This window comes from Vipera berus, assembly GCF_964194415.1.
Source record: "Vipera berus genome assembly, chromosome: 1".
NCBI lineage: Eukaryota > Metazoa > Chordata > Lepidosauria > Squamata > Viperidae > Vipera > Vipera berus.
The window spans coordinates 159786685-159804872 of record NC_138202.1 but is presented as its reverse complement, the minus strand read 5'-3'; the positions used below and the strand labels follow the sequence as shown (position 1 = coordinate 159804872).

The 18188-nt window shown below is 38.4% G+C and overlaps 1 protein-coding gene across 5 annotated transcripts in view; it reads right to left on the bottom strand.

The window, feature by feature from the left end:
- Positions 1-298: 298 nt before the first annotated feature.
- RAPGEF4 (Rap guanine nucleotide exchange factor 4) overlaps positions 299-18188 on the bottom strand; it is a 182544-nt gene continuing 164654 nt past the window's right edge. For 4 of the 5 annotated variants that reach the window (XM_081313438.1, XM_081313436.1, XM_081313437.1 and 1 more), the window contains 9 exons: positions 16836-16933; positions 11748-11873; positions 10850-11028; positions 7210-7300; positions 5107-5157; positions 4502-4589; positions 4164-4228; positions 795-849; positions 299-596 (listed from right to left, as the gene is read on the bottom strand). In XM_081313438.1, coding sequence (XP_081169564.1) covers positions 469-596; positions 795-849; positions 4164-4228; positions 4502-4589; positions 5107-5157; positions 7210-7300; positions 10850-11028; positions 11748-11873; positions 16836-16933 — 881 coding nt within the window. In that variant the 3' untranslated portion in view covers positions 299-468. The remainder of the gene's footprint in view (positions 597-794; positions 850-4163; positions 4229-4501; positions 4590-5106; positions 5158-7209; positions 7301-10849; positions 11029-11747; positions 11874-16835; positions 16934-18188) is intronic. The other variant, XM_081313440.1, reaches the window with a different exon arrangement.

Below are 18188 nucleotides of genomic sequence, written 5' to 3'. Positions count from 1 at the left end.
AAAACATGGTAGGATGTTACTATATTTTTTTTCTGCTACTGATAATTTTTGCTACTGAAACCATGTAAGCTGAACAGGCAAATCCATTGGGCATTTAATTTTGTAGTGGACATTTAATTTCTTCTATTAGCAAAGGAATCCATCCATACTTTTTTTTCTTAAATACAGTACTCATCTCACCAGCTTTTGGAATTTTCTCCATTTTTAAATAACATTTTATTATGTACAAAACTTTTTACATGAATGTAGAGTGAACAATCTTGGCAACCTCTCAGCTACCGATCATGTTCTCTTCAACAACCAAACATATCTATTGTTTCCTGGGTGGTAGGAACATTGTGCATTAATGGCCAAAGATCTTAGAATTCATTGTTGCTTCTCTCTGCAGTGGCAGTGCAGTACCAAAAAGAGGGTTGTTCTTAGGAAGGACCTTGTGTTGGAGAAAGAGGGAGGTATAATCCCCAACACTTAAGTACGCCGTGGCTCAAGACGGTGTGACATCTGTGATAAAGTCCTCTGGTTATCGATCACATTGAACTGACGGACATAACCCCGGAGATCCTGATGGTTCTTATTTGCTTGAGACGCATCAGGATCTGATGAAACATGAATGAAGAACTATTGGTATGCTTAGTCCAAGTCAAACTTAAACAATTCATTACAAAGAATCTTCAAAAAGCTGATTTCAGTGGCATTTGATTTTACTTCTACTTTCTGTTCATTATTTCCAATCTATGACATTATACACTGATGAACAATTGTCATTATGACAACACAAACATTGCAATACTTACTGAAAGGCAGGCTCCGACAAAATCTCACTTTCTTAATAGTATTTGAAATCATGCGCTGAAAATAGAGGGGGGGAAAAATCACCAAAGAAAGAAAATTTAAGCACCAATTCTATACATCCTGGATTCCTAAACTTGAGCTCTTTGACACCAATATGTCTGTGGACATTTCCACTGTTGTCTATCATACTCTTTGCTTCACTTGATACCTACCCAGAAGAAAAATCCCAAAGATTAAACTAGGGATAAGGGATAAGAAATTTTGGGGGACAATAAGCATGCACAAAGCCATTTCATATTTTGTCTTCCGATATAACAATTTTGAAATTAGTCCAATTTCCCAAGGTAACTATTTTAAAAGCACGTACTACATCTTTTCAAAAGTCCATATACCCATTACCAGCTCCTTTGCTTGATAAGGAAGACATTATTCAGGACAGATATCATTAATCTAAGCTTTCTCTAAATGGTTTAGTTCTTTATGTGCTATTCTCTTAATGTGGGAGTCCATTAATCATGTGGAACCCTTCTTGAATGCATAGATACTGTATGTAATATCCTTTTCTTCCTTGTTCTCTTCATTCTAAATTCAAATTAGCATGCTCTGAATGCTGATAAAAGTCTATTTCTAGGAATATTTTAAAAATCCTTTGGATGGACCAAAGCAAGTTCATTTTATCCAGCATTGATCCTATAATGATAGACAGACCAATGTTTCTGGGAATTCATAGGTATGAAAACAATGGTTTTTGCTCTGGCCAAAACATCTGATGGCTAAGAGAAAAGACAATATAGTGTTCCCTTATATTCCATGAGCTGATCAGGTTGACCTACTTGTAATGAGACAATTCCTTTCAAAGCTCAGGAAGGGACTAATTTAAGAGCACTCCACAAGTCATACAATACTCATACTTTCTTGCTAACAGCCTCTGCCATCCTTGATTTCTGCTAGCCCAATATGCAGTATATCCTATGCCATCAAAGCAAAATGGGATCCTATCTTCCATATCTTCAGTAAAATGCTTTCTTTATGTGGTTTTCAATACTGAATAGGTTTCTTATTCCCATGTTAACCTGAGGCAGTTCTGAAAATGATGCTGAATTCAAGTAAACATAAGAACAAACTTCTTATAGCACCTACTGAGTTAGATCTAGATTTAGTCTTCCTTGGGATAAGTCCATTTAAATCAATGGAATTTAAGTTTATTGTCATTTCACTTGTCTTCCCCCTCAGTTGAGTTACCTTTAATATCAAGGAAGAATTTTGATAATTCCTTCGTCTCAGTAAAGCAACTCAAGCAAATGTTAAGAAAGCCAAATTCACATATCTGTTGCACACCGTAACAAGGATAAGGGAAACCTCTCAGCTCTATTTTAATTATAAGGCTGTTTCTGAAACAGTAATTTGATGATGCAGGGGTAGTTCTTGATATTGATTTGTACTGAAATGATAGTGGGTCTTATTATATGTCATGCATATAAGGGACAAGATAATAATAATGGAGGCGTTTCTGAAAGAGCAGCCAAGTTCTTCAACTGTACAACATTGTATACCCACCTAAAATGAATTTACTTTTTATGCACTGTGTTTTGGAAGTTGTATGAGGGAAAACAAAGTAAAAAGAAGATCTGGATTCCTCCAAAACAGAACAGAACAGATAGATAAAGCCATGGAGACTCTGGCTTTGCTCCTCCTCCAATCATCTCCTACATGTAGTAGTCCCACAACCACAGATCCAATCCAAGTCCTCTACAGCCTAAAATCATGGCAAGAGGCCAACCACATTATCTGCTAATCCGTTCCTGGACCAGGCTTCAATATTGTTATAAATATTCATACACATACAAAAACTACTGTTTAAGTCACACTTTTTGCATAATCTTTATGTTCCAAAAATGAAAGCATGCTTTCCCCTTCTTTTCCCCCTGTAAGGATCACTCTGTGAGTTCCTTTTGTTCAGATCCATAAAGCCTGAAAACTAATATGCACCCATTTGCTAATCCTCATTTCACATCTCACAGGTGAAGGGCCCCAGTTAATAGGAGAAACAGCAGTTGATAGCACCGTTCTGAATTGTCAGTTGGATGAATTTCTGCGGTAAAAACACCTTGGGATGGCTTGTGGCTTTTTTGTGGCTTGTGCATGGAGTATGGCACAGTTTTTGGGGAAGCCCTGAACCTCTAGAGACAAACTGTGTCAGCTGGGGAGCAATTTGGGGCACATTTGTGCCCCTTTTCTGTCCCTCAAGATGTCCACCACTGTTCCAGCCATTTCTAGACGGGTCATCTCTCCTTTCATCTCTGCTGCTGCCTAGGGATATCTGGATTTCCCAGTCCATGGAAGCGGCACAAATTTTAATTGCATTTATTTTCCCACTGGGTCAGAAAGATTTGTTGGTGTGCTTTCACATATCTGTTAAGAATCACAACACCGAGGACTCCTCTTTTCTGCCTTGAAACTGTATATGTAAATGTAGTTCCTCCTGCAGTGTCTGCCCTTGACAGACACGGTCTTAAGTTAAAGAAACCTCACAGTATTTAATCATTTGATCAATGGAAAACAACTTTATGATGTAAGTGGGGTAGAGTCTCCCAATATACAAGCACACGACAGATGCAACACAATGCACAGGGCTTTGATACAAGAAACACTACAATGTAGAGGGCATCAGGTTTTGACATAAGAAATACTACAAGACATTGCATAAAATTCTAACCATAACCATCAACAGCAATGCAGTAAATCTGTGCCTGAATCTTCCCAGACTATAACGGCGAAGATGAAAATTATTTTATGCAATACTTTCTATCCACAGAATTTGCCATATAGGCTATTTTCAAAAATTCTGTTATCAACATTCAGTGAGATCAAGGATGTGTTTTATGTCTTGATTTTTTTTTAAAAATAGTAATAGCTGAGCCACTTCAGCATTATGAAGTGGCACAGCCTTGAAAACCTGCTGCTTTTGAAAAAAGATGGAACCTACAAAACTGGTTAAACCTTGGACCCAAATTGATGACAGAGGAAAATTAAGAGTGATGCATAATCATGTAAGGGAAATTGCCACGGCTTCATTCATTCAATGAACGAAGCTAACCTGCAACAGGAAATGAAATGTCAAAAAGACATTATTCTGGATCCATTGAGCTAAAATTACTGGTTGATTGATAATGAGAAAGTTTTCTTATTAATGGGATCTTTTGCAACTTTGAATTAATTTATCATCTGATGGCTTCCTGCTCCAATGGCTGCCTGCTAAGACTCTTTTTCCACAGCAATAGAAACCCACATTCCAAAATCAAAGCTATTATTTTTCCCTGATAAGGATGTCACTCATCAAAACATTTGCTTTGGGAATGCGCATTACCTACCATTTTTTCAAAGTTCACCAGATTGTCAATAAAGGTCTTGTTGCCTTCATATGTGAATGTCATGTCTGCAACATAAAACAATCCATATAAGCAGTAGAAATTTTATTTAAGGAATATGTATCAGTTTTTGACCCTAATACATTTACCTGAAGTATTTTCTTGTAAAAAAACCAACCGTAATGTTTAATATATTTTGAGAAGCCCTGTTTGCTAAATAAGTTAATATTGAAATGAAATATATTTTAAAGATATTTTCCCATCTTTATTAGACAAGATCACACGTCTAATTTTAAATATCTCATTTTAAAATTTATCTTCCCCCCCCTTTAGCTCATTACCTTTGATGAGTAAAGGCATAAAGGGAATAATAGGCGGTTCCAATTTAGCAACTGTGAGTCTGTAGGCCCTATGGTTTCTTGAAGGGTCCTAAAAAAACGAAAAGAAAAGAAAAAAGAAAGAGGTATTGTCAAATTCAAATATATGTAAATTACAGCCACTTTTATTTTGAAAGGAGGATTAGTATCTGAAGTACATTTTTTTTAAAAGCTAACCATCTATCTGTAACAAAAGTTACCCTGTGGTTTTATAAGGTAACATGCTTAATTTTTTTTTCTTCTTTGTGCATTTGCTGATTCATCTCTATAAGCTATAAAACTAGGATTCTGTAAAATTGGTGCATGAACAAATTTAAAGTTGGGCTAGTTTTTAGATTTCCCAGATCGACTGTAAGTAGGACAGACATTTTCTCAGAACAGTTTCCCTGAGAGTGTAATTTATTAGTCATATATGCTTGTTTTATCAGCACTGTAAGGGGATCATAAATTCTTTAAAGTCACACAAGGACACATAAAATGTAGAAAGCAGAGGGATTTAGAACTGAGTCCGGAAATAAAATGTATCCAGGATGTGCCATGCATAGAATTAAATCACGATTGCTATTTACCATTAAGCTTTCAAACTCTGCATAGATCTTCTTGAACTTGCTTGGAAGTTTCTGCCAAGTAAAAACAAAGAAACACCCGTATGGAATCCTGTATCAAATTTAGATTGCTTGATTTCCTGAAAGCACAAGGACAGTTCAGTTGCTGGTTCATATGGCCTATACCAAAGAGACAGCATGCCGTCCACCAGGCCCTGTTGTAGGTGAGGAGAGTGATTGTGCTCATCTTCACACGAAGGGGCAGAGTGTCTTGTTCCTAGTTCTCTAACACGTCTGAGAAGGCAGAAAATCTTGTTCTTCCACCGCTCATTTACAACAAAGCAGCAGTGAAAAATACAGCAAGTTTCCTAGCAACCAGATTATAAATAGAGAACTATGAAGCTTGGAGCAGATTTAGTTGCAGACCCCAAAATACCCTGGGAAATAGAGAGCTCTTTGCTCCTTGGTTCACAGAAGTTAAGCAGCCGCAAAGGAAACGAAATTCCAATCTGGATTTCCCATCAGTCATCTCAGGAAAGAGCTGGTCCCGTTTTTTAACCACATCCCCACATACAATAATCTTGCAACATCATTCACAGCTCTTTGTAACGTTTAAAGGCCTACTGTTTACCAAGTGCACGGTTCCCAGCGATACTGCATAGTGCAAGTCTATCACATAATACTCAGATTGATGCTACTACATAAATGGTGTCACTTTCCAAGAATGAGTTCTACAGTAATGCGGAGGACCAACTTGCAATCGTGCTTGAAACCACCAGGCTAGAAATCATGAGTGTGTGAATAATAATCCTGCCTTAAATCAGAGAGGTGACTTTGGGCCAGGCACTCTCTTTTAGCCCTAAGAAGGAGGAAGGGCAAAACATTTCTGAAGCAGGAGAATGCTACCACGAAAACTGCAGGGACATGTCCTGACAGTCACCAGGAGTCAAGACTGACTCAAAGGCATTAAAAAAAACAAACCAGCCATATAACACACCCACACTCACGCCCCATACTGACAGAGCAGTCCTGAACAGCTTTCCAGCTACTTCTCTTGTTGGTTGGTTATTTGTGATTAAGAAAACAGGTGGGAAGAAGTCGTAGGAAAATAAGAAAGGTTACCACTAAATGGCACTGTCAGTTCAAATGCTCGTCCGATGTAATCGTTGAGGGAGGATGAACAAGTAAACTCTCACGTGGAAGCATGCAGGTTAAGGAAAGGTAGGTAAAGGAATGCCTGCAGGTTTTACTCCGCTAGCCATAGCCGACTTTAGGGGTCGGTGCTCATCTCTGTTTCTTTAAGCCTTCGAGCCAGCACTGTCCCAAGACATTTCCACGGTCACGGGGCCAGCATGAGATCACACCACAGTGCAATGCATATGGTGAAACACAGAATACTGTTACCTTCCCACCGAAGTGGTACCTATTTATCTACTTGCATTTACATGCTTTTGAACTGCAAGGTTAGAAGGAGCCGGCAAGTTAGCCATGCTATAAATAAATGCCTAAGCTTAATTAAGCTCACTGAGAGGAGTTGGAACTAACTTTTAGCGAGTCATGCAGAGAACAGGAAGAACCCCGCCTAAGGGAAAAAAAAGGGAATTTAGATTTATTTTTATAAGGGGCAGTCCTCTGCCTGGCCTCACGGAAATTTGTTTTTGATACTGAGGGGCGTAGCAAAGGTCGCCAGTGATGTGGGAGAAAAAAAATCCAATGTCCAACATGTAAAAAGTCACTGGATTTGAGATCTGAATAGGCAAGAATGGTTTTGATTTTTCCCTACTGAAACATCAGGACGTATAGTTAGGGTCCTTACACAAAAGGGATCTGTAGGAAAAAAAATCAGTCATGACAAATGGCATTCATTTGGATAGGTGGGAAGAGAAGAAAAGAATCATTTTGTTGCTGCTTACAACTGAAAACTAGATATCTTGAATGATCCACTGAAAATACCCAGAGATCCACAACTAGGCTTAAACGTACTGTATCTTTCTTCTCTCTAACACCATAAGTATATAAGCACCTATTGGGTCCTGTCAGCCTAGTCTCCTTTGCTATTCTAAAGAAACAGCAACACACAAGTCAGATGAAGAAATCAAAATCAAGTCCTGGAAGAACTGCACTCACCTCCCAGGTCATTGTAAGGCGACTCACTGCAACGTTGCTTAGTCCCATAATCAAAGCAAAGAAAGAATTCAAGTTTTTATATTCCTTACAGCTGGAAGAAAGGAAGGCCACAATTTGAGAAAAGGGAAAAAAAATCGGACATGGAAAAAGATAAGAAGAAGCCTTATTTCTGTACTGTAAATGGGTTTGATTTTGAACTGGGTTCTTCTACCCTGAACTTAATAACATACATAAATAAACATACTTGAACTCGGTCTGAGAATATAAAATGTTTTTGTTATTGCAACAATAAATAGCTGCAGTGGCAAGTTTATTAATTTAATTTAATTTAATTTTAATTTAATTTAATAACATTTATATACCGCCCTTCTCCCTGAGGACTCAGGGCGGTTCACAGGGCAGAATAAAATAGCGAATACAAACATTAAAATAAGATTAAACAAATTGCCCTAGTTAAAAACAATATAAATACAACACTAAAAACCCCCAGAAAAGTTAAAAAACGAAAAATAAAATAACCCCAACACTCCCCCTCAGGCTAGGCCGGCTTGTACAAACAGAAATGTCTTGAGATCGCGACGAAAGGAGCGAAGATCGGGCGCCATCCGGAGCTCAACCGGTAGCTGATTCCACAGCTCCGGAGCGCCCACAGAGAAGGATCTCCCCCTGGGGGCCACCAATCGGCATAAATTAGGTTACAATTCCAAGCATATTTACACAGAAGCAAAGGCCATTTGGAATGGCCAAAAAAAACTATTTAAATTAGGCCCTTAAATTTAAATTAAGCAAGTTCCTTCAATTAAATAACCAGCAATCCTGAACTAAGAAAGGTTTAATATGTGCTAGCGATGCAAACACATTTTTTAAATTTGTATTCTAATGATTTAATCATTCTCTTTCAGTCAGTAATGATCGTTCTGTTATATTATCAAAACTCAGTCTAGAACTATAATCACACAGATTATCATTTGGGAAAATATGTTTTCAATTAAGGATATTTAGACAATGCCCTAATATGAACCTTACTTTTTAGGTATGGGGCCCGTTTCCCCTTGCCTTCATCCAAACAGGGATGGGCAATCTGTTGTACACCATGCTTAGCAGCACAATTTTTTTCTACTGTTGCACTTAATAAAGGTGGAAATGGATGCAGGAAGATTTGGGAGTCAAACATTCCTCTTTCTGCCTTAAACCAATCTCCACCCTCCCCAAACATTTGAACATTTGCTGCCAAATCTGGACAAGTTCGGAAAATGTTTATGGGTGGAAATAAAAATAGTTTGCCTCCAGCGGGGTGTGTCCTGCTACTATTTTCATCCTCAAAAATCCAGAGAAGCCCAATAATGGACTTTAAAAAAATAAATAAAAATCACCCCTTGGATGCTGCCCTCCTTCCAGGACCCTCAACCACGTGCAGGCCCATCCTATCATCCCCCTCCAACCTCTTCCAGTTTGTGCCACATGACTCCAAGAAAAACCCCCACACCCCAAGCTCCTCTCGCTCGATGCTTAAGCACCTAGGCAGAGAGCGAATAGGTTTCCACAGTGGGTTGCCTGTTCTCCCTCATCTTCAGCGAAGCCGCCTCAGCACTGTTGGACTGCATTTAGCACAATAGGTCAGAATGACACTTCCCCGGGGCATCTTGTTAGCACATTAGATGCTAGATTCCATTGGCTTTGAGTCTAATCCTGCAGGGCTCTTCTTAACATCCCGAAGTGCCCAATCCTGTATTTTACTTGCTCCTTCTTGCTCATTGGACACTACTGCTTCTCTAAGCTTAAGATATTACATTTATCACACTAAACACGTAATAAAAAAATAACTTTTACGACTTTAATATGAACAATGCAGGCAAAAAAGAAGGGGTTTGCCAGTGTACTTTGTCACCCGCCCTGAGTCCTTCGGGAATAGGGCGGTATATAAATTCAACCAAAAAATAATAAATAAACCTAATGAGCAAATGATGTGGGCCTTGAATATGTTACCGTGCTTTATGAAAGAAGACAATCTTGCAGCGGTGCAATTTACGAAGGTGCAATCTGACCAGGGGTTGGCATCTAGACAAACTAGATTGGGCCAAATCAGCTTGCCTGAGTGGTACAATCTAGTACTGGAGAAGCTGAAATGGAGGTGAAGAAGCTGGGAAGGAGCCTATGGCTATCTCTCCCCACATTTAGGTAGGAGAGGGGCCGAAATGGCAGCCAATCAACTTTGACCTTGGCTTTCTCTTCATTCATCCCCCCCCCCGCAAAAGAACCTAGGACAGGGATAGGCACCCTCGGCTCTTTTATGACTCATGGACTTCAACTCCCAGAATTCCTGAGTCAGCTGACTCAGGAATTCTGGGAGTTGAAGTCCATGAGTCATAAAAGAGACGAGGTTGCCTACTCCTGACCTAGGAGCTGACCCAGAACTCTAGGCATGCATTTGCGAATGGAGGAACCTCTGGGGGCAGAAGAGTATTTGAGCTACACAATTTACCAAGGCAAAACTATTAAAATCATGGAAGCAAACAGAAAGTTGAATTCCAAGACACCAATACCGATAGACTAACTAGCTGATTGTCTCGATAATAATGTATTTTCTATTATATTTTCTTATTAAAAATGCACTGATACATCAGCAGATGGAAGTTGTACAAATGGTTCAGTTGTATAACATTTTCTCCTTTTTTGCAGCTACCGGTAATTATTAAGAAAAGGAATTTGGTTTTTTCTTCTTTTCTGTATACGCTACTGCCCTCTACTGGATATAATATAGAACAAAAAAAGATTAAGATGTATGTAGTAAAAAAAGATTATATATTTTGTTTCTATTGTGCTAACTCCCCAAGCTGAGAAGGACTAAGAACATCCTCTGGCATGTTGGATATGTATTCATTATGTATAGATCTGAACAGAATTGAGTGCCAGCCTGCCGTAGTTGCTATCATTAGCAATACATGAGCCAGTGAAACTAATGTCCAAATGAGAATTTAGAAACTTGCCTTTTGTGATTTACTTAAACCACTGTTAATCTAAATTTAAAAGGACGTGTGCCACTATATACATTCCACACATTCCAGTTATTAGGATAATTAAGGCCAAGCTAATGACTAGTGCAGTGTTTCTCAACCTTTGCAACTTTAAAGGTGTGTGAGCGCCTCAACTCCCAGACTTCCATTTCCATGCCTGATAAATTCTGGGAGCTGAAGTCCACGCATCTTAAAGTTGCAAAGATTGAGAAACACTGTACCAGTTCAACCTTCCTCATTCCAATACCTCCAGATGTGTTCTCCCAGTCATCAATCCAATGAGATCTGTAGCCCAATTCATCTAGAAGGTACAAGGTTGTTCACAGTGTTCTAGAACACTTAGGTATGTAAAATTGAGGCACTGAGTTGTGCAAAACATCTGTGTAATAATTAGTGTTCTGGGCAAATCCATCCTAACCTCAAACCAGTTCACAGGTTAACTTAAACACAGGAAGACATTTTCAGTCCCGTAGATTTAGCTTAATAGCTTTATACAAAAAAATAATAATCCATGCTTGCCAAATTTATAGTGCTCTGATGCGCTTTCTATGGTGAAGGCTCTACTGTCATCAGTGGGAGAGAGTTACCAGGCCCACTGCAATCTACTGGAGTTGGAGTCTACTCACTGGGCTGCTATTTTAATAAATTTCTTCAAGAGTTGAACACGCTTGCTGAGCTGGGAGCAAAGGCAAATCTCTGTCACGACCCAGAACTGGATTTCATTAAATCTTCGTAAAAATAAATCGAGATTGGCAGTTGTCTTTTTAAAATGGTGCCGTCCAAATGTATGGTAAACCAGTTCCAGCTAGAAAACAGAAGGCAAGGGGAAAATGGAAGTCATTAAAAAATAAATAAAAACTCTTTAAACTCTTCCCTCTGGAAGGTTTTGGTTCCTTCCTTCTTGATTTGAAATAAATAGGGTTTACCATTATGAGTGAACTGGACAAACCTTGATTAGCAAAAGCCCAGAACTGTATTCAAACCATGATTTGAAGACATACTTCAAAACCATTGGCAAATTAAGGTGTGGATGGTGTTTTGGTTTACATTAACCACTGATATGGAGGTTAAAAGAAACTATAGTTATTTCATACTGTGCAAAGTGAAGCTTCTGCTCTAAAATACAGGTTTGCTTGTAGTTTTCAGTCTTTATTCCCTCACCTCACATTCTCAATGAAGACAGATATTTTATAAAGAGCAGCACTTGTTCCTCCTCTATAATATAAGGTAATGTGTGACTATTGTTCAAATAAAGTATAATTCCATAAACATGCAGCATAGTATAAGATCTGCTTCTTCCCTATACATGATTTTTATGATTAACAGGGCACGAAGTCAATTAAATTGCATGATAAATGATTTGCATATAGTTCACTTCTGGTTGTTCCCAAAGATTTGTCCCCCCCCCCCTCCCGGCAGTTTAATAATTGGCAGAAAATGTACAGATCTTTATTCTATCTATCGTATCACATTTTGATGTAAATGTAGAAAGTTTAAAAGCTTATAGACATTCATTCTTTTTACCTCATGAACACAGTTGAAAAGTTCCCATTCAAAAATGGTCATTTGGTATGCTAGATCTTTAGAGCTCATGAGTTCAAAAGTTCCCATCGTCCCTGTCGATGGGCCTTCTTGTTCCTGTAGTGGTACCTAGGAGAAGTAAGAATATAATCCTAAGAACTAGAGAATTTTGGTGTTTGTTGGAATTCATGCTCTTTTGAGATTCCCAATTTAGCATGTGGTCAAAACACAGAAGAACTGAAATGCAAGACTTTCTTCAGAGAAAATATTTTTTTTTCCAAACGTGGCAGAAAAAGCAAGATTATACTACAACACAAAAATGCACAGCATTTTCATACATGAGTAAGAAATCTCTTTCTATCTGTTACCTAAGTTTAAAACTATATTTAAAACAAATTACCTAATGGAAGCATTATAGAAAGCATTGCCAGTGCTTATGGGAATAAAATATAAATCAATACCTTCCGCTCAGCTTTTAAACCATTAGACTGAATTAGGAATGCCACTTCAGCCTCAATTCCCTCTTTAATATAGGAAAAATATTGCTCACTGCTATTGCAAGGATTATGGAGCCCCATGTATGAAAAATTAAAAACATGCTAAAATTTGTCTTTCATTTCCTCCCAGATCTTCCTGCTCTGCAAATATGGCTTCTATTTTTCTATGTCATTCTCAGCACTTGTTGAAACATTTTCTTTTGTGGATGTCTTGAAGCAGGAGGTGTTCTCCCCCCACACTTTCTGCCTTTTTTATTTCTCTGTTGCTCCGCTATCTTACTAGCTGCTTTTGATTCTTAATTTGAAAAGATTCCCTTGGGGTTTAACAGAAACATGGGAAGCCAAGGACTGCTGGAGAAAGATGATTATATAGAATGAAAAAAGGAGGCAGATCACATGGATTCTCAGCTCCTTTGTAATTAAGCCAAATGTAAGAATCAACATCTTGCCCTTGAAAATATTTCCAAAATGATCTTACCCATCGGAAAAAGGAAAGAAAAAGCAGTTTCTTGATAAATATTAGCAAAGAGGAAATGCAGATGAAATGTTTGCTGTTGTGGTCTGCAAGCCTTTTTGGTCTATAAAAGACTGCACACATACTAAATATTCCTACTGAGGTGCTCTCTGAGCTTGCTTGTTTTCTTGCAGATGTTTCATTACCCAAACTAGGTAACATCATCAGTGCTAGTAAGGAGTGCAGTTTGCTGTCAGTTTGCATTTTAGTGGCTTGCCCTCTCAGTGTTGGGGGGTGGGGGGAGTCTTAAAGGTTCTTGGGCTGTTTACTGTTGGCTTCTTTGGCAATTTCTTGATTGGGGTCTTGTTTACTTGATTGTTGGTCTGATGGTTAATCTATGCTGATCTCGGTGCTGAATGGTGGTGGTGGAGAGGTGCTTGGGTCTTTTTATTCCCTTTTTTGGCTGGTCGATTGTCTCTCTTGCATAGTCTGTAGATGTTGTTAATGTCTATGTGTCTATTGATATTTATTTATTGAACTTATATACCGCCCTTCTCCAGTAGGAAGAATTGGTCAGAGTTGGCCAGGCTTCTAGAAATTCCCTGGTGTTTTGGGACTTGGCTTGGTCTAGGATTGTCACATTTTCCTAATTGAAACTATGGTTAAGCCTGTCTACATCCTGTGAACATAAGTGAGCCTTGGTGGAGCAGTGGGCTAATGCCTCCTTAAGTAACACCAGCTGCCTGCAATTAGTGCAGGTTCGAGTCCCACCAGGCTCAAGGTTGACTCAGCCTTCCATCCTTCCGAGGTAGGTAAAATGAGGACCCAGATTGTTGGGGGCAATAAGCTGACTTTGTAAAAATGCCGCTTGGGGCCCCCCGAAAGCCCTAATAAGCAGGCATATACATAGAATGAAGGCTATTGCTAAGCACATTGATTTGTGCTTCTTAGATTGTAAGCCGCCCTGAGTCTTCGGAGAAGGGCGGGATATAAATGGGATAAAAAAAAAAGAGTTTTCATCATGTCTTCTGACTGTTGGTGTTCGTGGATGCATTCTGCCACTCCTCTGCCTGTTTGACCTACACAGCAGTTGTTGCAGTCATTATATTGTATACTGTAGATGACTCCTGTTTTTTTCTTCTGAGGTTGCTGGCTCTCTGGGTTTACTTAGGACATTTTGAAGAGCTTTAGTTGGCTTGTGTGTTATGCTGACTCCATGTGGCTGTAGTAGTCGGTTGGTGATTTCTGAAATATTCTTGATGTATGGCAGTGTAATTCTTTTTAGGGTTTATGTTGGTCGTGTTGCATTGGGTTGAGTGTTCAGGGACTTTCTGATAAAGTTGCCTGGGTATCCATTTTGTTGGAATATGTTGTATAGGTTTCCTTTTTTCCTATTGCTTAATATTGCTATTGCTTAACAATAGCAACAGCTGACGAGAAGCAGAATTTCTGATTCTTTTTGGCTTGTGAATTGCATACAGTCACATGACAGCAGTTTACTTATAAGTACAGTCACCATATTTCTTGGAAAAAGAAAGAACAACCTGAAAAAGCGGCAAATCTGAGCAAGCTTCATAAGTAAAAATAAATAAAAATATAAAACAAGGACAGGTTTTTAAAATAAAGGACCTTCTTTTATAATAAAGACATACGGTCGCTATACTTATAAGGGATTTCTGAGGGGAAAGGAAGGAAGATGGAACAGTTGGTATTTTGGAGTTTTTCATGTTTCTGTGATTACCATGAATATAAGATTGAACAAGTCTTAAAAGAGTCATTTATTCCTGACATTTTAGTTACAGTAGTTTCAAAATATGGGGGCTTATAAGAAGTTTTACTTTTCTGGGATTATATTTCTTCCAGATTAACTTTCCTTTTGAAACTGAGTATAAAAATGGTACTGTACTCTTATCATTTTCACTTTTGTTTTAATAGTTTCACTTAATTCCTAGACGCAGTCTACATTTCTAGTTTCTTTTTATTCCACCAGAGGGCAGTGCAATCCATCCACATTTGGTTTCCCCCCACCACCTTCTTCATGTTACCTTAAACTAGTATTGAAAAATGGGCTGTTCCTATGGTGCTGCTCAGCAGAAACAATTTTAGAATATATTTGGAAGAATGCAATCGAACACTAGCCCAGATCTTCTGTGGTTTTCCTTGCTTACAGGCAGAGATGAGGCACTAGAGCTGAAAGCTGCCTTCTCATACAGGTAGTCCTTGTTTAGTGACTGTCTTATTTAGCAACTGTTCGCAGTTATGATGGTGGATGAAAAAGTAACTTTATGAACAATCCTTGCATTTTATAGGTCTGTAAAACAGAGGAGAGCTGAAACAGGATAATAAGCACAGCTGCAGTTTCACTTAGTGGCCTCTTTGTTTAACAACTGATTTGCCAGTTCCAGTTATGGTCACTATGCAGGGATTACCTTTACTATCTTTGCAGTGCCTGCTTTCAGCAGGACTGCTCAAAGCAAATGGTCCAATGAAGGTCCAAAAAAGTCCAATTTAGTCTATGTTTAAAAGAAGGCATTTTTTAGACTATGTCTAAAAGAAGGGACGCGGTGGCTCAGTGGGTTAGGACGCTGAACTTGTCGATCAGAAGGTCAGCAGTTTGGCGGGTCGAATCCCGAGTGCCACATAACAGAATGAGTGCCTGTTATTCGTCCCAGCTTCTGCCAACCTAGCAGTTCGAAAGCACGTAAAAATGCAAGTAGAAAAATAGGGACCACTACGGTGGGAAGGTAACAGCGTTCCGTGCGCCTTTGGCGTCTAGTCATGCCGGCCACATGACCACGGAGACGTCCTCGGACAAGTGCTGGCTCTTCGGCTTTGAAACAGAGATGAGCACCGGCCCCTAGAGTCGGAAACGACTAGCACGCATGTGCAGGGGAACCTTTACCTTTACCTAAAAGTAGGCAGACTTAATCATAGAAAATAAAAACTCTAGTTATTAATACCAATTATTCCTTCTAGACTGAAAAACCTCTATGAATACACTCATGCTTGGTTATCCTTAAACTATAGTCATATCTGCTCAGAAGATTTCTCTTTTTAAAAAAAAAAAACAACCCACAGTACTTAGGTTGTCTTCTGCTCACCCCAAAATCCTTAAATGCTGATGGAAGATAACATACACACCTCAAAACTCTCCTTAGTAATATCAACATCTTTTATTATCATAGGGAGCTGAGGTATTTGCAATGTGCAAATATTTACATTTTTGCTTTTATTTTAAAGTATTTGGATTTAGAAAAACTCATTGCCTTTTAAGCAGTGGCAAAACTTCTATTTTACAGTTACTTATGAAAGACATCAGCTTGTAAGGTGACTCATTAAAAGTAAAAGAAGAACCAGTATTGAAACTTGGACCCATAAAATTTCTGCTGACATAGATTGGCAATGAGAATGAACTTGAAGAACCACAAAATATATTTTAAAAATCTACATCTACAAAAATGGAACCCAGTGGAAGATGGTAGAATTACTTTACTGGGAAGTTCTTGTAAACGTTTTCTCAAATGTGGCCAACTTTGGTAAATATGTCCTGTGGTACTATTTCAAAATATTTATTGTATTCCTAGAGTTTATTAGACTCCAGCCCATACGGTACTGCTCAAGTCATAACGCATATATATTTTTACAGTGCATTTTTTGTAAAAAAAAAAAAAAGGTGCCAGAACTCACACGTCATACCCTACAAGGTTCCATCCAAAAAAGGTGCCGGAACTCCGTTCTGGGCATTGTATGAGGAAAAAAAGCCCTGCATTTTTACAATAATTATATGACCAAAATAATTTTTATATAATAAATATAAAATTATATATCAGTCATATTTTCCGCCCTTATCAAATCAAATCAGTCTTTAGTGTAAGACAATAACTAGCCACATTCTGTTCCCATGTATTCATAGAAAATAGGTTTGGATAGCTAGTATGAGTCAGTAAATATTTATAATCTACTTAATAGTTTTAAATCCGCTCTTCTTTTGCACAGATAGTTTCTTCAGAGGCTGAAATGATATTTTATTGCAAAGCTATAGCAGAATTTGCAGAATAAGAGATCTTATTTAGGGTATAGGTAACTTGAAAGAATTGTCTCTCATCTGAGAAGTGTTTGGAACTGAGCAAAGATACATACCAGTGAGTCAAACTGGTCACGAGGACAAGCAAAGAGGCGTCCATTAACACTGAGTGTCGTAAACACTGAAACATCCTGAGGTTTGAGAACCACCTTCTCTGTAAAAAATGAAAAGCAGAAGAAAATTAAACTAGCAGGTATGTTATTAGGACATTACAGAATGGATTTCTCTCCTCTGAAATCAAGTCTTTGTGTAAACAAGTGTGCAATCTAATATCATGAACAGACTGAATATGGACTGACCGACATGACAAACTATTATACTCTTAGCAAGTTTGGTACATTAAGTATCTCGGATGCAGAGCTGGTTCCCATTCAGGTTTTTTTTTATAAGTCTGTTGTTTATATTCACGATATCAAATTAATAAAAACTCTTTGCTTGGGAAAAGTAGGTAAGCCATTCCAGTTTTGGTTCCATCTGCTCATCACAGTCTAGAACTTCTTCAAGGACAACCCAGAATTGCTTAGTGAACTCTAACATTATTCTGGAAGAACTCTAATCCTCAGACATCCTCCATTTCAAGTATTTATTTTTTATTTTATTTTTTAATTAAGTTATGGGCAAGCCCCCATATGCTTCCATAAAACACCTGAAGCACCATCAAAGCCATCCCTGAACATTTCACATTTTATCCCCCAAGATAAAAGTAGCATCTAACACTTTACAATTTATAATGCAGGAAACTTGGTGTTTAACATTGGCTAAATGATGTAATCGCCACTACGTATAAAAGAAGGTGATTAGGTTATCCTAGAAAGTTGTAAAGTTCTCAAGTCACAGTGTAAGTACGTCAGGGGTTTTGAGCAGGGATGCTCAAAAAAGGTCAAGAGGGTAGCGCCATAACCATGCAGTTGAAGTCATTCCTCTTTTCTATATATGTCACAAGGAACATGAAAATGCCAGGCCTTCAACTCTGTGGTTGTGGCTGAGATTTTTGATGCCCTCTGTCCTGTTACCTTGAGAAAGTACAGGGAGTCTTCGATTTATGACTGTTCATTTAGTGATCTTTCAAAGTTACAACAGCACTGTTTTCTGTCTGATAATGCCCATGTTATTTTACAGACATACCACTGGTGCTTATTATATATAGAAGATCCATTCTAGCCAAAAAGGAAATGTGAATAACAAGTCCCTGAATCAGCATACTTTATGCTTGCACCAAAGAGCCAGTTTGGTGCAGTGCTTAAGGCAGCAGGTTAAAAAACAGGTGATGGGGAGTTCTAGTGCTACCTTCATCATGAAGCCACCTAGCTGATTTTGGGACAGTCCCTCACTATCAACCCTAGAAGGCAGAAGCAAACTACTTCTGAAAATCTTACCAAGAAAACTACAGGGCCTAGCTCAGGCAGTTG